At 41.4% G+C, this 22,366-nt stretch overlaps 1 protein-coding gene across 6 annotated transcripts; it reads right to left on the reverse strand.

Annotated features, from left to right (window-relative positions):
- Nucleotides 1-153: 153 nt before the first annotated feature.
- LOC139350172 (circadian locomoter output cycles protein kaput-like) lies at nt 154-18,321 on the reverse strand. Of its 6 annotated transcripts, none has more exons than XM_070991355.1 (24): nt 18,165-18,297; nt 15,897-15,988; nt 14,611-14,769; nt 14,249-14,337; nt 13,664-13,723; nt 13,155-13,303; nt 12,399-12,490; nt 12,006-12,095; nt 11,702-11,822; nt 10,946-11,059; nt 10,741-10,859; nt 10,553-10,635; nt 10,200-10,306; nt 9,964-10,111; nt 9,641-9,716; nt 8,664-8,808; nt 8,390-8,493; nt 8,007-8,147; nt 7,305-7,463; nt 6,406-6,453; nt 5,736-5,977; nt 5,444-5,573; nt 4,574-4,705; nt 154-4,437 (listed from the first exon to the last, which is right to left on the reverse strand). In XM_070991355.1, exons 4-24 carry the CDS (start codon nt 14,263-14,265, stop codon nt 4,147-4,149), a joined length of 2,568 nt encoding a protein of 855 aa, XP_070847456.1. In that variant the 5' UTR covers nt 14,266-14,337; nt 14,611-14,769; nt 15,897-15,988; nt 18,165-18,297; the 3' UTR covers nt 154-4,146. The 6 variants fall into 6 exon arrangements, with proteins under 6 accessions (XP_070847456.1, XP_070847439.1, XP_070847467.1 ...); XM_070991338.1 differs by having other exon boundaries at nt 4,574-4,708; XM_070991366.1 differs by lacking the exon at nt 18,165-18,297 and adding an exon at nt 17,697-17,882.
- Between the last annotated feature and the right edge of the window lie 4,045 nt (nt 18,322-22,366).

The following is a 22,366-nucleotide window of genomic DNA, read 5'->3' on the forward strand; positions in this document are numbered from 1 at the left end:
GACTGAAACGACTTTTTGCGTGAACAAAACTTGACGAGAGTCCATCCAATAGCTGTTGGGGCCTTTCACTGAAGAAAAGGCAGAAGTCATCAGATAAGTAACAGTAACAACAGACCAAAAGACAACAAAACAACAGCAGACATGCACCACCGATAATATTCGAAACAGTTTTTATTTTCAAATTGACCAAGAGGGGAGAGGGAGGTTATAATAATAGCAAACATTTGCCTCAAAATATTGATTATTATTACATTTGACTTTGGGGTTGATAAAGGAACACAGTTCAAGAGCAGAAGAAGGGATATACATACATACAGACAGGTGACAAAGCAAAGGAAAAACCAACGGAACGCATTTTATTAAGGTGGTGGGCCATCACGTGCTGCCAGAACAGCCTCAGTGTGCCTTGACATTGATTCTACAAGTCTCTGAAATTCTACAGGAGGAATGAACACCGCCCTTCTGAAACATATTCCCTCATTTGGTGTTTTGATGGTGGTCTAAAACACCCAATAGGTGTTCAACTGGGCTGAGCTGTGGTTACTGCGAAGACCAGATTCACATCATTTTAACACTCATCTAACCACTGAGTGGCCCCTCATGCTTTACAGATGGGGGCACTGCCATCCTGGAGGAGACGCTCCCATCAGGGTTGAAATAAAGGAACAATTTTGTATTGATTTGCTGTGACTCTTCCCTGTAAGTGGACGCAAATCATGCCGACAAAATGTCCCCCAGCAGGATAACAGAGCCACCAAATCCCCTCACTGTCAGGGCCAAGTGTTCAGGCCTGTACCGTTCTCTTTGTGTACACCACACATACACACACACTTGTTGAAAAAATGGTGAAGGACCATATCGCTTTTTCTCTCTTCTGTTTTCCCTCTAGTCCCACTAACACACAAATGTCCCGGTCGTCCTATGCGCGCTGCTGACCACAGTTTCCAACCCTGTTTACGGATGTCCTTCCCATAGATGTGAATGCAGATGTCGTTCGAGCCACTCTTCCTGCATCAACACGTTGTTGTGACTGGAATCAGCTGGGCCTGCTCAGCATTTCGTGATTGGATGTTAATTGCTTAATTGTACCATGCAGTGCACCTGTGTGGAAGCCTTTGCTTTTGTCGTTTCTCGACTCTTTTAATCAGGTTTTTCCTTCGTCACCTGTCTGTACATACAGTACAGGTAAGCATAGCACTGTTTTACACTGAATACTGGTGTTCTTAGCTTTGTGCATGTGTACAGTATTAAACTAGGACTCTTTAGAACCAAACTGTGTCGTGGAAAAGTGATCTGTGTATCTCTGTGGAGGGGGCTCGCTGCCTTTTCCATGGTGTGCCGTTTCAAATATCTTACACCTAACCTTTCAACAGTTTTTAAACTCTTTCTCCAACCTGGTGTCAGAAAATTATCGTTGCAAAAACAGAAAGTTTGTAATGGTGAAACATTCAGACGTTCTTGTACAATGCAAAGCCTGTAAATAAGACTGTATTTGAGATTCTATATGTGGTTCCTAGCAGTGAGAAACATGATTTTCTTTCACACCCCTCATTTTCCTTCATCGCAAAGCCTGTCAAAAGGTTCTCCATAATCAACAGTTACAACATCCATTTGTCTCTTAAAACACCTTTACATTCTTTGGGCTGGGTATCAGTGACACAAACTATAAACATTTCAACATTACCCTTCAGAGTGATGCCGCAAACACAAACTAGTCTATAGAGATTTACGTTTGCTATGTGATGGGTGGAAGACCTGGTTCGAACAATAAGATCCTCACTGTAAATGTTCTCTCCTTTTCCTTCTTTGTGGATTAAAAGGAGAAGAGGATTTTTCCCTGCTTAGTTGCATAAACTGCTGATTTAATTAAAAGCATATCTTAGAGGGTTACCATTTGGGACTGGTCTGATGTAGAGTTGTTGTGGTTAAGTGTTTGTTGAGCAGTCTGTGTCTGTCATTGTAGAACAATAACACTGCCTGTATTCTTTACAGACGGACAGATGACCAATGCTCTGCACTTCCATTTTTTCAGTCACACGTCTGCTTCCATATGAAAATATAATGGGTTACAGTGACAGTTAACATACATACAGACTCTCTCTCACACACAAACATGTATTCAAGTTGAGCTGTCCCACACACGGGCTTTGCAGAATACTGAGCCCAACCGGAGAGGAAGTTTCTTGAATATTACAATTATTTCTTTATACTGCAACGCAAGAACTGATTGGCTATCGCCTGGGGGAAACCAATACTGATCCCCGAGTGATACAAGAAGTAGGATCAAGAAGAGGAGATGCTATATTCAGCCAAACACACACATCCCCATACATACACACACACACGCACACACACAGTCTTCACTACATTGGAAACAAAACAACACATTCTAAAAGCTCCTTTGCCAACCATTACACTTCCTCCAATCCAAGGCTTTTCTGTTCGATATGGCTTACAACTGTAGTAGAGGGGCTGAGCCCATTTCCATCTGTACCTAAACTGGCCTTGGGCACAGCCCCAGTTTTAACTGCTGTCTGAGAACTGAGAGATGAGTGAACTGAACTGCATGAAGGTTTCTGAGGCCTAGGAAGAGAAAGAAGGACAAAACACTGATGATACAGAAGACCATGAGACCACACAATGACGTCAGTCTAATCCAATCTGGGTGAATGGCTGATATCTCAACACCCCCTTCACCGCCTGACTAAAACAAAAATGAGAATACTAAAAATGCATTTTTTACTATATTGGAGACTTCTCCCTCCACGCTATTTTTGATAACAAAACAACAGCGAAGGCTCTGAGAAATCTGGGTCAGATTTGCTTCAATCACCACACCCTTCGTGACATTTCTAGCTCTGGTCTTTGCAGCATCACCGTCTAATCCTTCCTGGTCTGGTTCCAGACTGAGGCAGATGCAAAAAACTTTCCACATTCCTGAGAAGACAAGTACCATCCAGCGACTTCAAAACCCTTACTAAGTCAATTATTGTAAGACACAAGGGGCGACGAACACACACACACACACACACACACACACACGCGCACGCACACACCGAGCACAGACACTCTCATGCCCACTCATGCACACAAAGATTGTACTCCAAAAAACACACACTAGCTCACAGAATCACACCACAGATTACAAACAACTAGGGCTTGACAGTGATTTACTGTACACAACCACATCAAGTGCTAAAGTTTCCGGGGGGATGAGGATATACTGTTTGTTACGTATAGGGCTCTCTGACTGTTAAAAAATAATCCCTACTATATACACACGCATGAACTTTATTAGGGGTAATATCTTGTTGGAAAATATATATACGCCTTTGAATAGTCTGCTTGAAATAAAAACAACATAATTGACTATGTTATTGGCACTTGGAATCTCTAAACCCGTCACACGTACAGTGATCATCCTGTGAATAATTCAGTTAAACTGTCATCTAATTTCTTGCCAGACATAATGTGTACTTACAAAGTTAAAAAGAGCCATTTTTTTTGTCTCAGAGACACAGTGTTTAAAAACACAACTTCCACAAAAAAACCCAAGCCCAACCATTTTTTTTTAAACAAACTGAACTTTAAAGCCTTATTCTGGACTTTTTTTTTTTTTAGAGAAGGGGGGAGAGGAGGGGTTCTTAAAGAGCACGTCACTGCTCCGTCTCTGACCAGAAAACACTTGAACAAAGTAAAAATTCAGTTTTCAAAAGCGACTAATAAAAGCTTACACAGTTATTCTTTCCATGCAATCATATAAAATACTACATTTCTGTTTCCTGTTAGGCTATAGTGGATATTTACAAGTTTTTCTTATCATACAGTAAATCTGTACAAGGTCAGTCCACTCTGACACACCTTCAAAAAAAAAAAAAAAAGAAGTCTGTCTTTACCGTGGCAATAAGGTGTTCTCTGGATTTTTGGAGACTAGAGCTCCCTCTGGTGAGGGAAACAGGGATTTTAATCCATCCTGTTGCCATGCTGACAATCCTCGGCGAGTTCCTCGCAGGGTTTCCTTTTTTCCTATGACTCATTTCGTTCAGATGGAGGAAGGGTGGGCGACGATTTGGGGGGAAAGGGAAGTTTTCAAAACATGTGTATGCAGCAATCCCTTAAGAGTTTCACACGTTTTACCCCCAGACTTTACTGTGGCTGGCTGCTGACACTGTCAGTCCTGTGCGATGACGGGGCTTTCTGCTGTTTCTGCGGCTGTGGTTTCAGCTGCTGCTGGTGCCTCTGGAGGAGAGATTGTTGTTGCTGCTGTTGCCGTTGATGCTGCTGCTGCTGCTGTTGTTGTTGTTGTTGTTGTTGTTGTTGTTGCTGCTGTGGTTGCTGTTGGTGTGTCGCCTGGGTGAAGGTGCCCTGTTGTTGGAGTGGGAAAGCTGCCTGTAGAATCAGCTGGGTAGACTGGTTACTGTGGAGTAGACGAGTGCCCTGACAGAAAAAACATGGCAAGAATATTAGAATATGACAAGGTTACCAATTAAATTCTTTTTCACTAAGACAAAAAGTGTGAGTAACCATCAGAATGTCTATTTAGATAAATGATGTTTGTGTCCTCTACTGATACCTGTAGGAACTGCTGCTGTTGCTGCTGCCCCTGCTGGCCGCTCTGAGCGACTACAGTCGTCTGGTTTTGGCCATCGGGCTGACCTTGGGGTGGCTGGGCTGGTTGTAGAGTCAGGGTCTGGGTTTGCCCTCCCTGCTGAATTGATATAGGAGTTAACAGAGAACAACACAGGATAGTAGAATAAGACGTAGATAAGAAATTAAGTTGTATGTGGAATATTGTAGGCTAGGAAGCACTCCGTGAGCTGAATGGATGAGAATCTTCACACAATATTGTTGACCATGTACTTCTCTCAGAGAGATCCCTCACATTAAGTCTTATCATTAGTATCACCTCTAGAACTCAGTGGGTTCTCTAAGGAGGCAGTTTTTCAAGTTTCAATTTCTAGTTTTTGGACTGGAAAGACAAATGGAAAGGGATGGAGTCTATCGTGTATGCTCATGTAACAACAACACCATACCTGTTTTTCATAAATCAGGCACTAGTCTTATGGCCTGTTTGCCCTTGGAGTCATCTTTAGGCATCAACGACTTGACAAATGTTAAAGAACTTTCAAACTGATCAATAGTGGGATTCATTCTAATCTCTCTGTGAGCTGCTTTCAGGCGTAGACTAGAAGAATATTACTGTTTTCCTGAAGCACACACATTTTCCACTGAGCAAACAAGCCAATTTTCCCCAACAATGCCATGGTTTTTATTCCGTTCTACTTAACACTTTCACACTGTAACCACACTCTGTCAGCACTGAGCAGCTGGGTGGCTGCATGCCTTGCACATGGTCGCTTGGATCAACTCTACAGTGGTGTTTTTTTTTTTATGATCTTAGGTTTCATCAGTTGCTCTATGACTCATACGACTTTGCACTTACCTGCTGACCACCAAATGGGTTGTACGCAGTGACCACCTGTCCCATGAACATGGAGGTGGGCACCATGACTGCTCCACATGCCATTGGAGCTGTCACAAGCTTAGTCACCAGCTGCTGCCCTGCTGGGAACCTGAGCAGAATGAAGTGGAAGAAAAGGGAAATGAAACAGGAAGAGAAAACTAATGACGGGAATCATGAATCATACTGGATGTCTGTGATTCAAATCTTCTTGTACAGATTGTTTACTAAGGAGCAGTATTCCTCTCAGTATCAGGTTTGGTTGTCTACTAACCGGATCTGTCGGTCCTGTGTGAAGGTGGCCACAGCGGTGCCTTGCTGTGTGTTGTTCTGTGGCAGGCTGGTGCTGATCTGCAGCACATTGGGCTGCCCCGGCTGGGAAATCATCATGGTGTTGTATAGCGGAGCCGATACAGAGCCCTGGGTCTGGGTTTGGGGCTGAGGCTGGGGCTGAGGCTGTGGCTGAGGCTGGGGTTGAGGCTGAGCCTGCAGAGGTTGCTGGGGCTGACGCTGGGGCTGCAGAGTGGCAAATACGGGGAATGAGGGAGGGACAGAACATGAATTATTTTAAAACAGAGTAAACTTCGGGCCATTTCTTCACAGATTTCCGATGTCCAATTTGAACATAGCTTCAAAGAAATCCAACAGATCACAAATCCACAGTCATGTAATGCAAAGGAGCATGGATGGTAGTGCTCACTAACTCTAAATATGATGGTTTGTAAGTTCTACAGTACTCCAATATCCCACTGCCACTGTGAGTTTTCTGTGAAATTTCTTACATGGTTGAACACAACCAACACACCCACGTCATCTGAATGAGATGCAACCATTACAAGTTCAAAGAACAGTACTGTGTTTGTGAAATTCTACACATATATATGGATACATGTGACCAGTAGTGTCAAAGGTTCACTCAAGATTACAAGATCACAAGACCCCACCTGGGGGAGCTGCACGTTCATCGCGCCACCCTGCTGCTGCAGCAACATCTGTCGGGATGGAAACGTTAAATGTCAGGCCACTGTGATCTGTGTGTTTGTTTGCACTGCATGCAGATGTTTTTGCACATTTATTTGCCCAGTTTAAATATAGATTTATTGTACTAGCAGAATAATTTACTGAAAGTTAATTGTCTTTACGAGGCGCATTTTCAGGTAGTGAAATTGCGGTTTCCCCTGAAAAGAATAACAATAATACAGAATACATATTCATGTTCTGATCTAGGACAGGCAAAGTCATGTGGGACACAACAGGAAAAAGACAAAGCACAACACACCTGCTGATCTTTTAAAAAAGAAGAGAGGTGGCATGCTAGTTTTGCTGAAATGAGTAATTTAAAATATTTGGAAAACATCACAGGGAGAAACCTGAATGCTACTGCCCAAGATCTTCAATATTTTCCAATGAAAGTGACTTTTCAAAAAGGTAAGTATGCTATTATTCTGTGACCAAAAAGAAACCCTTTCAGTAAACTAAAGTAGCACTCGGATAATTAATTTTCTTTTTTGGCAAAAGGTTAGGTGCAGTAATACATGTTCAATTTTACCAATTAACTCTGTCTTTCTTCTGTCCAACCCCAACTAAGTAAAACTGATGAAGTCAGAGATGAAGACAAATGAGGGAGGAGGGAAACAAAATGAAGGAAGAGAAGATTTCAGAAAGTGAGGACTGAGTGCACTACATTATAAACGTCACATCTGAGACATTTAGCTATAGACTAAATCTAATATACCTTCAGCAAACTCTACCTACATTTAACCTCTGTTTGCATCAAAAGGCAACATTTGACGTGCTAAAATCCTGCTGCCTTGACATCATCGTGTGTGCGTCTATATCTTACCTGTATGCCCTGTCCCTGCACTCTCTGTAGTTGCTCTTGGATGTGTCTCAGTTCCTCCTGCTGCCGCTGGATGTTGGCCTGGATCATTCTTGTCCTCTGTTCCAGCTGCTCCTTCAGATGCTGCATGGCATTCACCTGCGCTGAGAACTCCATCACTGGCTGTGGGTGGAGAGAGGAAAAGAACAGGTTACTCACTTGACTGTGTGTACATGCATTCAGCAGAAACTGTTGTTCCACAATAGAGCATTGAGATGTGAATCGATAAGAGGTTCCTAATTGTCTGATCCATCGAAATCCTCTGCCTTCGAGCAGAACATCCGTTAGCTTAGCAGGTTTTTTCTTTGACTTTGAAAACCTAAATAGTCACAAAGTGTTCTCTCATTTCATGCATTTTAGATGATGATACACAGACTGTTGCAACAGCAAGCTCTTCGGCTACAGCAAGCTTGACTCGCCCGCATTTATTAGGAATCAATAAAGGACTGGATAAAACACATAAGCAGAATCAATAATGACATTGATGTCAATAAAATCTTATAAATTCCCATCCCTGCTTTTTTACTAAAAAAAGATTAGTCTATAGTCAAAACTGTTTCTCATTAGTTTTTTGTCAATCGACTGAAAAATTAACTGACAGATTATTTCAGCTCTACTCCACAACACACCATCATGTAATAAAAAGTGTGGTGCCACCATTCTCACCTGTACGTTTGCCTGTAGCTGCTGCTGCGGCTGTGGCTGTTGTGGCTGTTGTGGCTGTTGTTGCTGCTGCTGCTGTTGCTGCTGCTGCTGAGTGATCATGCCTGGAGTCACACTCTGGCCTGTGGTCTGAGAGCACATAGACTGCAAACATACAGATAATGCAGAGAATCATGAGGAATGAAGTGTATGAATTTATTACATAACATTTCCTTAACCATGCTGAATGATAAAACTGTGTGTGTGTGTGAGTGTGAGTGAATAAAATGCCTATATTTGCCTCTATTTGTAACACAAACAGTGATGAATCATAATGACAAAAAAATCTGTCAAAACAGGATGCTGTAGTTTGCTATGTGTTGGTGTTTTGGCCAATCAAGTCTCACCTGGCTGCTGATGGATGAGCGACGCTGTGATGTCTTCTCCATGGTGGAGGCCAATGACTGCCGAGGAGGTGTGGCTGTGTCCATGTGTAGCTTGGAGGCTGTTGCTGTGGACACAGAATCATTGATGTGCAGGCATTACAACTCTAGACGCTGCTGGTTGATACTGTATAAACTTCCAACAGGGTTTTGTGTACTGATGTATCACTGATCTGATGTCAGGGTAGAACTGATTAATGTTATGTATGTGCGTGCAACTGTGTGTGTGTGTCCTTACAAGTGCAAGTGTTGTCGGAGACGTGCGATGAGGACTTGCGGGAACTCCGTGAAGAGGTTGAGGGTGTTCGGCTGTGGTCAAATCGCTCCAGAGCCTCCTTGAGGCTAGATGTATTCAGCTGTGACTCAGAGCCAGAGTCCTGACTCTATGAGCAGATAAGCAGAGGGAAAATACACTTGACGGGCAGTCCTTTAAAAATAAAAGTCAGACTGCATGTAGATGAAAATGACAGGACTGATAAATCCAATAAAAATGCTAAAAATCCATGAAATTTGATTTGAACAGACAGCAATATACAGTAAATACACTGCATGCCCTCCAGCCTGTGATCCTACAAATGCATGCTAATTAACAGCTACTAGATGGACAACCCAAAAGGGTCATTTATCGACAAATATAACTTCATTTATGTGAGATTAACAACCACCATCCAGGGGTTTTATGGCCTGTACCTAGGGTTTGTGAGTTCTCGCCAAAGTTTGATTTATGATACATCTGTTGCTCTCATCTCAATGTAATCACTGACCAAAAGGGATTGAGACAACAGCAGGGAACAATAGTCACATTGTCAAAGATTTGTAGACAGTGTGAGAAATGTTAATAGACAGTAGCAACTCACTGACAGAAGTGAGTGGGAACACATTTGGAAGAAAGCAGGCTTTAGACGTCCAATTGTATGAGGCAGTTCACAGTTGACATCAGAAACACATTTAGGGGTTTTATCTTGTGAGCCTTTAAACAAATGAGGCTGAATTTATTCTTTTGTATGTTTAAGACATCAATAAATGGAAGTTTAAGTACTTTACTGATAGTTTTGCTACTCATTCTTAAAAAACAAATCTACAACTTCAACCACAATATGTTTTTTTTCCACAATTTCTCCTCCATACCTGGCATATGGTGATTCCTTTCCTTATAAGGATTGTGCATTTATGAAAACAGTTGAATACAGACCATCTCCACAAGTAATTTCTCACCTTATCTGCAGCAATTTCTGGGTTAGACTCCTCAATGCCCAGCTCTCTGCGCTGTTCTGCCCTCACCTCTGCATAGCTGCATTAAAAAAAAGGGAGATTTGAAGAGCGAATGGTGAAAAAGCAAGAAGGTGATGTGCAAGGGATGTGAGGACAATTTAAAAATGTAGATCACTGAAGTGGATATGAGGAGCCTGTATTATTAGAGTCTGAACATTGGTTTGGAAATGTCCCAGAACAAGATCAAGACAAATTCTCTGATAAATGTATCATCAGTACAAAGTTCAGAGAAAAAGGTAAGGCGAGCGAACATTCAGCTGCAGTACCTGACTACTGTGTGCGTGCAGACAATAAACTCAGGCCGCGAGTTCCACTGGTGATAGGTGATGTAGTAGTGTGTCTGCAGCCAGATCCACTGTTGACCTTTAGTCAGGAAACGGTAGTAGCAAGACTTCCCTTTACCATACTGCATCACTGAACAGGAGAGATGTTAGAAAGAATGAGTTCAGAGGCACTTTCCAAAAAAAACCTTAACTCTAAGTGTGTCGATGTGAGCCCTCACAGTGCTCGTGACACTTGGCCAGTGTCTCCAGGTCGTCCACGTGGTAATAGTCGTACCCTGATGTTCCCAGAACCTCGAAAGGCAGGTAACCTATGATTGGTGGAGCTCTGAAAAGGAGAAATGGCATCATCATAAATCACACTGACACACTGAAACAGAAGGCCAATCACAGGGCAAAGTGGGAGAAAATGCAAGATTGTTGTTTCCAGAAAGTTAAAGAAATAGTTGGACACAGACACCCCCCCCCCCCCCCAAAGCCAGAAAGACATGGCAGGGAGGGGGTCTCTGACACTATTCGACTGTCAAAGTACTAGCAGCTAAAGGAAGAACACACAATGTGTGTTTATGTTTACCTATGGTCTAAAAAGAGGAACTTCCATTCTAGACTGTGCCGGGAGGTGAATTCTTCATTGGGCTCCTCCACTGTACACATCTCCTACAAATTTAAAAACAAAAGCAACAGAAGAGAGACAGCATATTACATGAAAAGATCATGAATTACAGTGTGATTTTATTTGCACGTGAGAGTGTTTAAGAATACCTTGATAAACTGAGGTTTAGCCAGCCGGACAGTGGCTACAAAGCACACCTGGTCATCAAACGCAGGTTGTAGTGACCGCTGTAGCACTCCCGCTAGACCATTCCTCGTGATGTTGGGAACTACAAAACAGAGCAGTTTGCCATTGAATTGAAAAGACGAGTCAAGGAATATACAGTGTGGTTCGGTGTGGCTCTCAGTGACATACCATTGTTAAGTGACTTGAAGTTGCCAATGAATTTAACATATTCGTAGACAGGAGGTTGTTTGGGGTCAATGGCTCCTCGCAACATATGGCAGCAGAACTCCATGTGGTTCTTAGCTGAAAATAAAAAAAATTAAAAAATACAACTTAGGTCAAAAATACGATGTAGCATCCAGAAAAAACATTGTTTGTGTGTTTAGAATGCTTAATGAGGCTTGAAGGAAATCAACACAAAACAGTGATAATGTGTCCAAGCATCACACAAAAAATAAGAGTAGTTTTAGATGTTTTGCATTGCTGCATAATGCTGCACTGAGAATGGACTTTGTACAAGTATTCCTGTTTAAGGGAAATATCTCAGATTATTTTATACATTTCTACCAAATTGCTTCCCAACACACAAAAGATAAACAGGACTTATATTAAACTAACATTAGTTACAGAGCTGTGAAACCTTGAAAATCTTCTTCATTAAATTCATCAGACTTTTTCAATATGTTGGGATACTCATGGGTTTCTAGTTTCCAACACAAACAAAATAAGACATTTTCTGTGGATATTAAAAGCTCAAACACAAAAGTCTACCGATAAATCAAACTACGGAAAAATAATAAAACTGCAAGCTGTGTGTCCTGAAGTGTGGAGGTAAATGAATGATATTCCCATTTACCCATCTAGCACACAATACAGTCCAGTATTATTGGATAATGTTGAAACAAGCAGCACATATGGTGTAATCTGACTCGGGGTGTTACTGACTCTTCAGGAAATCGGTGCTAAGGCTCTCTGGATCGGTGGGGTGCGTGGACAGAGCCTTGTACACTTCGGAGTGTTCTCCAATTGGCAGGAAGTTTAACAGGTTCTGGTCCACCAAGTCCGTCTGGGAAACACACACACAAATCAGAAGAATAGCCAAACCTGTTTTTTTAGCACACATAGGTCATCCCAACATGTTTAATCCGAGCCACAGACGCGCGCGCAAAAAAAATAAAATCCTGCCAAAGCCTGTTTTACAATGCAATGGATGACTAATACATACCAGGCAAAAGACAGTGTTACTCACCGGTAGGTGTTCTAGTAGTGAGGTGACACTCTCGGAGACGTAGAGGATGTTCCCATCAGTCATTATTGCTATAAAGAACCCATCCAGAGCCTGACAATACAAGACAAGATAAAGAGAACACCCCTTGATGTCGGCCTGCAGCAGTGGAATTAAAAGACTGTCATCAATTTGTATTTTGTTAAAAATGAGAAAAATAAACAACGGGTCAAATCTGTTAAAATCATACGGCAACTTTTTTACTTTTAGAAATAAAATCCAAATACAATTGAGTTTACTGAGGTGAAGTAGAATTAATCTTGACCCTGCTCATGAAAAATTTACTACAAGAGTAAAATAATACCTGTGTTTCCACGTAACAGACAGGATTACAGTAAAAAATGTGAGATTTCTGACCTCCAGCATGAGCTGGGTAAACTCCTCGTTGCTAAGAAATGGAGGCTTCCAGTCCTGCCTGATCTCACTCGACTCCGACTGGGCTGCGATCTCTGATGGAGGAAACAAACAAAGCAAATGGAGAAAACAATGACGTGACAGGACACAAAAGAGACAGCATGGAGACAAAGCACACAATAACACAGGGCAGGCTGGTACAAAAACATGTCGATAGTACAAGGTTCAGACTGAAAACAAGGCAATTAAACAAACACTAGAAACAAACTGCACCAGTGAAGTGGCAGCTGACAGTTAATTATAATGCATACATGGAACTGATAAGAGCTGGGATTAAGAAAAAAAAATAGTAATCCATGCGCAGTAATTGAATATTTCAGATTAAGAGGATAATCCCAGTATTCAAATAGCGATCAACTAATATTATGAGTGGAGAAACAGTCAAGGACGTGAGTTTAAAGTAGCTCAATCACAGAATTAAAGTATGGAATAATTACTCATTGTGATATATTAAGTAAACGATTTGCAGTCGAAAGGTTAAAATTAATTTAAGAGTAACAGTCCTCGCGTCTCATTAAAAGTGTAATAAAACCAGAGAGAGCTTGTTCCTTTTGACAAGCTCTATTAAAGACAGTAAACAAGCACAGACAACAGTGTACACAAGAGTGGTAAAAAAATGATCAAACTAAATATAGAGCAAGCAGTGTCCACCCTGTGACGTGGTCGACACAGGAGGTGAGGGTGGTAGAACGCCCTGACCTTTGTGTTTACACAGGAAGTCAATGCTTTTCTGCAGGATGGTGGACTTGTCCATCTTCCTGGTGTTGCCCGGCAACATCGTGCCGAGTTCCTTGATGAGGACATTGAACTGGTCTCTCCGTTTCTTCTCAGACTTGTTACGGGACACACTGCAATCAAAGCCACAGTTGGAAAGGAGATAACAAACGTTTCGGAGATTTATTTTGTCACCTTTGACAAAGCGAAACAACCCGGCAACCCTGAAAATAAGCAGGTGTAACCTTTTTTGTCAGGTTAAAGCAGTAAAGCTGCTGTGTACTACATACAATAATGTCGGTCTCAAAGTAGTATTTTCTCACTGCAGCTAAAAAATTAAACGAGTCAAATGTTGACTGAGTTAATAAGCACGGCTCTGGTTGAGATCAAATCCTCTAAATACCACGTGTTGCTTTATGAAAAGGACTGGTGTATATCAAGCACATACTACAAACAGCATCTCTATAGCGTGTTTATCTTTATATTTATCTTACCGTTTTGCTTTGTCCTTTTCATCTTCTTCCATCAACCCATCAAAGATGCTACAATCATCCCTACAGGAGGAGAGACAAAATAATCATACTGCGCTTTCCTGTGCGTGCGCGTTTGTTGGCAGCTTGAAAGCAGATACGTATTGTTAATTTTAGCCAATGACGGATGTTGGCTAATGAGAGGATTCCTACATGCCAGGAGCAGGTTTATTTTTGGGTCACACAGAAAGAGAGTGAGAGGGGAATGTGTTGTGCTTGCCAAGAAGGTTACGGGTGCATTTGTGTAACAGGGTGTGATGTTGCCTACGCTTCAATTAATATGGGTCAATGCAAATATTTTCATCTGTATTGACAGAGCTCTTTAATATATTTCCATTTCACTGTTCTGGTGCCTACAAAAGGCGCAAAAGAAGAAGAAATAAAAGGAGTACTTGATTAATACACACCATTATGGATAAAATGTTTTTGCTAACGTGTATATCTGTGTACATATATTGTACTTTTGTACATGCATGTATAGTGTGTATGCATGTCATTTATGACAAAGTGACATATTGTGTGTGTGTGTGTGTGTGTGTTGCAGCATACCCTATGCTTGATGTCATGGTGGCTGCTGATCAGGGCTGTGGTTGCAGTGATTTGCTCTTGAGGCGTGAGGTAGGCATTTGGAAGACCACCTAGACAGACAGAAAAACAAAACACAAGTGAATGTTTTGGCGAATAATGTGCCTGAAATCAGGAAAAGAGCATATTTTTGGTCAGTCAGACATTATATAACACATGTTGCTATACAGACTAGGGAACATGTATGTGCATGTAAATAAAGTGTAATTAGATTTACTCATTCAGAACAAAACAGTCTGCGGGATCAAACTTGAACGTCTTCCAGAAGCTAATTTATGTTCATCACAACACAGCTCTCTGTGCATGTGTATGCAGTCCCTCCTCACCCCAATGCAGCTTATGCACGTGGTTATTTAACGTCTCTTCTCAGGGGTCGTAGAAAGGGTTTGGGGTCAAAGATGACTCTATGGTCAAAACTGACGTTGAGGTCATTGGGGTCACGAGTGGGCACCAGATCGCGGGAAAGACATGGTGTTCAGCCAAACCTGCGGAGAAATCAGAACAGAAGACTGGAGTCATGTGGGGTCATCGGGTCAACTTCCCATCTTTACTGTTCTGAGGATAGTCAAGAAAACCTGGTATTAAATGGGCTACAGGGTTAAATTATTAAAGACCATAGCATCGATTAGCTCCGATGTTATTGGTTTTGCTGTCAGTATTGGAGGAATTAAGACAGGAATTAAGTCTGTGATGCATTTTTACTTTTCCCAGTACAGAAGAGAGATCTCTCTCTCGAGCCTGTTGTATGTCTGAGAACCAGCTCTCTCACACATGCACAAGCACACAAATACAAATGTGCACGCACATGTACAAACACACATGTCAATCAATCAATAATGGAATATATGTATGTTCTTAATTTGTTTTTACTCATGAAAAATAACAAAAAGAACTGATAAGATTACCATTAAGGTACCAAATCATAAAAGCAGTATCGTTGGGAAGAGTAGGACCATTAAAATCTTAAAGATACTCATGCTTACTCTCTGCAGAGTCCAATCACAACTGCTGTAAAAAAAAATTACGATTTGCAACAATAGATAAAAAGGGATCTGAAAAGAGATACAAAGTCTGATGCGGACTCTTGGTTGTAACCTACATTAATGCATTAATGTACATTAATCAATTCATTTTTTTCAATATTTTCTGAGAAATCTCACAACCTACCAGTTTTTACTGCTGGTACACACGCAGAATCTGATATTGTTGGTTAAAAATAGCTCACTTGCATATACAGTGGGTCAAGTTTAAAGCAGAGCAACATGTTATCAGCCAGTGTAGCAGATCAACTTTACTGATTCAGAATTTTTTCTGATGGCCAATAATTGTTTTATAACAAAATTTAGTGTTATTTTGCATATTAAATTGGATGCTGTTGCTGCAAAAAAAAAAAAGCCCAGTTCATACTGTCAGTGACAGTATATATGTATGTGTGTATCCTAGTTATTGCACCACACAGTCTTTAAAGTGTGAATAACGTGCATCAGTGCAGCAACGGAAACCTGCCATAAATCAGTTATTATGCATACATTATTAGTACTTCAGAAAGTCTTTTGGAGGACAGTGACCCAGTTATGGAAAAAGTGGTGAATAAGTATTTTTTTAAACTTACTTTCTGGAATGTCTTTTTTCAGGCAAAACAAGCTGTCTTAGCTCCGATCCTTCCAGGCACTGACAAATCTTCACGTGTGAGCCACACCTCACCTGTAATACAAATAGCCCACACTCATTTTCAAACATACCATGGAGCCTGTGTTAACTATTTACCATGCATGCAAATTCTAGAGATCAACAGGGTAAAAATATATTCATCCTCCTACAAGATTAGTCCTGCAACTAGTGAGTATCATTCATCAGTTAATATGCCAATTATTTTTCTGTCCTGAAGCTAACAATGAGGTTTAAATAGTGTCTGACACTGCAAAGAGCCAAAGATATTCACTTTATGGTGGTATAAAACACAGAAAAGCATCAAGGCCTCACAACTGAGATGTTGGAACTGATTAACGTACAGTATGGGAATTTTGCTGAAAAAAAAAATTACTTATGCACTTAATCAATCATCAAAACAGTTACTGACTAATTTTCTGTCACTCCATTAGATCAGTTCATCTTTTCAACTCCATTACTTTCACCATCTACTGATTGCTAATCTCAATCATTTGGTCACGGTCCAAGGTGCTAAAAAAAACTAAATTAAAACTTAAATATTCATACTATCCTCACAATTAAGAGGCTGTAACTACTGAATCTAGATATTTTGTTTGAAAAAAATATGTTTATTAATCAACTAATCATGTTTGTGATGTCTAACAGCAGTCCAACAATGGCTGGTCAAGCAGACCCAAGACCAATAAGATAACATACTAGAGCTGCAAATAAGGGTTATTTTCATTGTGTATTAATCTGTTCATTATTTGATTCATTAATCAATTACTTGTTTGGTCTATAAAATCCCTGAAAACGGTAGAAAATGTTAACTGGCGTTTTTCAGCCCACAACCCAAAGCTGTTCAGTTTACTGTCACAGAGGAGTGAAGAAACTAGGAAATATTCACATTTAAGAAGCAAGAATCAGACAGTTCTGACTTTTTTTTCTTCATTCAAACCAACTGATCGATCAAAATCGTTATCAGTTAACTTGGCAGTTGACAAGATTCATCATTGCAGCTCTACATCCACGCACCACACGAACCCCATTTTACAGGATTTTGTGGTATGGTGGAATACACAGGAAGGTCAGTGTGTGTACCGAAAAACGTAAGATAACATTATCACCTCGCTTGATTATTTTATTGCGCAACTTCTAGTGAGAGATCACAGTGAGATTCATTAATTTTGTTTGACCACCTTAAGGACCCCAGAGTGGTCCCGGATGTCTACTTTGGGAGGCACTGGCCTGATCTACAGTCACGTATTTCTGATGGCCAATAAGTGAAGCTTCGTTAGACTGAGCTTCTCCATTGGGCGACCCTGCTCACTGTACACCTCTGCCAATGAATAAACACTGATATTAGCAATATGGCCCGGTGGAGAGACCATATAATGCAGTCGACCAAAATAGCCATTAGCTATCAGACAGGCATAGTAGCATTTTTAATAAATCTACCTTTTAGTGCCACAGGTGTTCGTTATACAACCGAAGGAGAGTAGCTCGTATCGCTAGCTAGCAGGCTAACTAAGCTTGCTACCGAAAACTGCCCATTTAACTCAGAGATTTAATGCTCTTACTGCCCTCATTTCCTCCCGCTACGCTCCCAAACACTGAATGACACAGTTATGGCAGGTAATGCACTTCACGTTTGTGAAATAAACAACAGGAATATCAGTCTGTACCATGGTAAGCTGGCGCCGAGCCTCAAGCTGTCACGCAACAACTGACATTGAAGACAAAATAATCCCTGAAATATTACCGTTGGTCCTCAAACAGCGCGAGCGAACTGATCTTAAACATCCGCGCGGGGCAAGATCCGCGTAAAATCCCACAAAAACCTAAGCGTCGGTGGCCGAGAAACGTCTAAAAGCAGCAATGGTGGAAACATTTTCGCGGCAGATGTATGTACACACTCACTCACTCACACACACACACACACACACACACACACACACACACACACACACACACACACACACACACACACACGCTGACAGTGATACGCGCACACGCTCGCCCACTCGTACACATAGACACAGGCTGCTCTGAATGTGGGTCACTGGGCCTTGCTCTCCCTCAAGCGTGCGGAAACAGTCCCGAAGCCTCCTCTGCAGTCCGTCCGCTTCCGCACGCTAAAAAAAATACACCGTCTACCGACCGCAGCGGCCGTGCTACTTCACCTTCGACGACCACCGCTGGCCCTGGATGTGCATTTAAAAATTCTTACCTTTCTGAATAGTCGACAGCAGCCTCCGTATTTTGCTTACATGAACGTTGCATCGAGGAGGTGGGGGCCGGGAGGACTCCGGGTTGGGGAGAAAAACAGGAGGCCTACTTCATATTACGACGTACAGTCATGCGCAATGGAGACAGTAGGGCGCACTATTTTGCAAGTACAGTAGCAGCAAAAACGGATGGGATCGCCTTTGGAGGGGAAGTGACTCCGCGTGTTTCTGTGGCTTTTCCAGCCGGACCCGTTCGCTGTCAGTGTCACGTAGTTTATGATAAAGAAATGAAAAAGGGAAAGGTGGCGAATCAGCGTAGTGATTCGCAAGTTAATGCGTTTATAGGATGGATACTCTACCGGAAAGTAGAAATCGAGTTAATAAGTATTCTATCAAAGTATTGAGCGAAGACAATTTAACCATCGCCCTATTTAATTGTTTTACTCTCATAGAAGTATGAATCATTAACAGCGCCGTGTTTTCTTGAGGAAAACACAGTTTAGGTTGCGGTGAATGGACCGTGAATGTGACATTGGACGGTGGCCAGGACGGTGCAGAGCAGGATAGGGATGGCCCTGGCTGATGGCAAGGGGTTTCCCCTTTTATCGACATCCAATCAGAAGCTCTATAGACCGTGACGTTTTACCTGTTCAGGGTCGAGGTTCCCCTAAACTCACATTATGGTGCAATTTGACATTACAATTTTTTATGAGGTATGATCTAGGCTTAGATGTTGATTTCACACTCTCTCCAAACGACCATTTTTTATTGACATAAGAAAAAACGATATTCAAAAGGAAGTGTGTTGCTGCTTACGTTTACAACCCTTTTCCAGTGAACACAATAATCATAAACAAGGTAACATTAGAGGAAAGAGATGACTGCAGAGTCTGGTAATGTTTGGACTGCAGGAATAGTTATTTATACTGAAATGTTCATTGTCTTTACGGACGAGAAATCATGTTATCAAGAAAAAAGAGAAAATAAAGGTACTGTGTCAGTGTTGCTGAATTAAAGCTCTCCAGTTAGGATTACACTAATGTTAATAACACAAAAACCCACAGTTCAATCTTCACGTACAAGCATTTTATATCTATATTAAAGTAGTTCAAGGTTAAAATTTGAATATATAAATAAAATTGTTGCCCAAAAATGTGTTTAATAGACATGGAGACGTTTATGTTTCTGTGACAGTGCCACTATATTAGTGGAGAGGCTTTGGCTGTGTCATCCTCCTATAGCAGTGTAGCACTTGAACCATTATCAGCTCTAACAAAGGTGGGTTACTCTTGGAAAAACTTTATTATTTTGTCCAGCAAAATGTGTGTGTAAGTCAAAGCTCATATTTGATGTGAAAAAAGAGAATTTTTTGTTCTTGGCATGTTGCTTCAAGACAAAACTAAATGTTCTGGTATGTTGAAACATGGAAATTAGTCATTTCTTATCAGCCTGGTTGCCTGCGTGAGACCAAATCAACTAATTTTGTGCCATGTCCTGAAAAGCAACTGCTGGAATTTTGATTAACCATGAGTCATTGCTAAACTACCTGCCCTGTTTGAACAAAGAAACACTGGGGCACAGGTCACCGCGCCATGAGCTGAATGCTTGAAAGGTGACTGTCTTCACCTCCATCCTCTGTTGTCATAGCCGCTCCTGTCTGAGCAGAGCTACAGTACAGTAAGTCATTGTATGATGCTATCAAAAATACATTTCTGAGAATAACAATGGTGTCACAATGCGAGCAAGCAACTCAGTGTTATGCGATGGATTAGTTATGTTCAAGAATCAGTGTTATTTACAGCAAAGACCTTTACATAAACTGTTTAAAAATACAGCTTTTCAAATGCAAAAAAGCCATAAAGACTGAATGACCAGAAATCAAACTTAAATGGAAATTAAATCAAGAACTTACTCTCTTTTTTACCATAAAACACAACAGTATTAACCCCTAAAATCTGGAATCTTTACGTCTAATGAAAACAGCATTGCTGTGCACTTGTAATTCCAGCCTCAGGCTTGTGCATTAAAGAAAAAGCATTTCATTAGCTTCATTCTAGTTTGCTAATATATAAGAGTGCCGGCCTCATTCATTACTTCATCCTGTGTGGACTCATTATACCTGCGCACAGTCTCACAGTTTCTCTCTTCTTTTCTTTCTTCAGTCTCCTTCCTCTCTGTGAACTCCATTTGCCCCCTCGCTTCTCCTCTTTTCCTCTGTCATCATTTTCAGCTCTCTCCTGCTTTGTTCGGATTAGCCGTTATCTGCTCCTTTAGGATTCTTCCCCGGTTTCCTACCTATTATGTTCTCTCCTTTCCTTTGCTCAGCAGCCATCCTGCATAATCTGTGTTACTCATTCCTGAGTTAATCTCCTTTTTCACATTCACCTTGTCTGTTCTCTGCAGATCTTCTGTCTTTTGCTTTCTTCTTCCTTTTGCTTCCTCTGCTTTTTTTCCATTGTTAAATTTTGCATTCGTCATCCCACCTCTCTTTTTAATATTTCTTGATGCCGTTTTTCTTCTTTCCTTTCTTTTTCAGCAGCACCTTCGTCTTTTCTTCATTCCCTGTCTTCATCCATCCTTCCAGTATTACACCTCATCCTTGCTGCCAGGTTCTCTGACTTTACTCCTGAACTCTACACACCTCCTCTTAATCCTCTTTGATCGTGCATCCCTCTCTTTCCAAACTCCTCCCTTATGGTCTTATAACAGCATTATAGTTGTTAATGGCGTATATCCTGTTGCTTTTCAGAGCTACTCGCCTGCATGTTTCCACAAACTGCAAAGTCAGGGATAATTGCAAATGCTCACATAAATCATCACAAGCTTATCTTAATACACATAAAGACACATTGATGAAGCATTTCAATTGAATACAAATGACAAATCATTTTAGCCTTTTTGTGCATCCCACCATGCATTACAAAAACCACTCTCATGTGCCAATGTTGGGTTTTCTCCAATTATCGTGCAAAGAGGATTCCTTTGAATGCTCATGGCAGAGATACTGGGGGTTAAAGTTTATGATAAGTAAGTACAACAAACCTCATGTGTTATTCATGAGATTCAACACTTGTATGTTTCCTTCCCTCCCTACTTCCTGCCCATCCGCTCGTCTTTCCATCTCAGAGGCAAAAAGCCTTTCAAGTGAGCACCCGCAAAACCATCAACAACAACAATAAAGCACTTAGTTGTGGAATGACCCATCTTTGTTTTCACAAATGTGACAAATCCAATGGAGCCACGCTCTTTCCGACCAACAAATCAAATCAGAGCTTCGGTCTGGTTCATTCTGGGCCAGTTTGCTTATGGAAAGTCCTCCCACGCTGTTTTGACCCTCCTCTCACAAACTGGAACTGGCTCAAAAATCACTAAATAAGTGTAGCATCCTTTATGTGCTTGTAAAATCCCCCCGTTTAAGTGCTCCACCCCTCTTGTACCCGTCCTCAGAGATTGAATTATTACAGGGTAATGGAAACCATGCAGAGTGCTGTGGGACATCCTTTTCCCACACAACAACCGTTTAATCACAGACAAACATTGGGCACTCTGCCACATGATATATCAACATCTATATGTGAGTGAGTGGAGACAGAAAGACCACAGAAAGAAAGACAGAGTCTGTCTCTGTGAGGGGACACATACAGCAACTACTGTACATGCCGGTATGTGTCTATGCTTTGAGTCACACACACTCCACTGAAGTAAACACAAATCCAGGAGTGAAATCCATATTTGCAGGAACCCTGAGCATCAGCTTCATAATGGATCTTAATTGAAGCAATATGAGGGTAAAATGATGAAGAGATTGGCCTTTAATTGCTCCCTTTCTACTAAATCCCTCCTGAGCACGTTGTACGAAGGCAGTACTTTAATGAAAGATAAACATTGATCATCAAACCTAACTGCTTCAGAGCGGGGTGCGTGTGTGTGTGTGTGTGTGTGTGTGTGGTAGAGCAAGGGCTCATTTCACACAACCACATACTTTGATGCGGTCTGACCAGAGGAAACATCACCACCACCACCCTCCCCACCACTGCCAGGTCTCAGTGTCATGATCCTCTTCTTTTCGCCTCACCTGTCTCTCTTGGATTTTCTCGTCTCTTGTTCGCCACTCTCTCGTTGTCTTTCTGCCTTACTGTCTCTGATTTTTCAGTTTTTTCCCCAACAACTGATCTCGATTCTTCGCCTCTTCCTCTCTCCAGTG

Source organism: Chaetodon trifascialis, chromosome 2, assembly GCF_039877785.1.
Source record: "Chaetodon trifascialis isolate fChaTrf1 chromosome 2, fChaTrf1.hap1, whole genome shotgun sequence".
Taxonomy (NCBI): Eukaryota; Metazoa; Chordata; class Actinopteri; order Chaetodontiformes; family Chaetodontidae; genus Chaetodon; species Chaetodon trifascialis.

Bases quoted from the DNA above. Each gene is read 5' to 3' on its own strand.
- LOC139350172 (XM_070991338.1), bottom strand. The intron at 8,494-8,663 runs GTAAGGACACAC...CTGTGTCCACAG, and splicing joins CTCCGACAACACTTGCACTT to CAACAGCCTCCAAGCTACAC. The intron at 7,464-8,006 runs GTGAGAATGGTG...CTCCACCCACAG, and splicing joins AGCTACAGGCAAACGTACAG to CCAGTGATGGAGTTCTCAGC.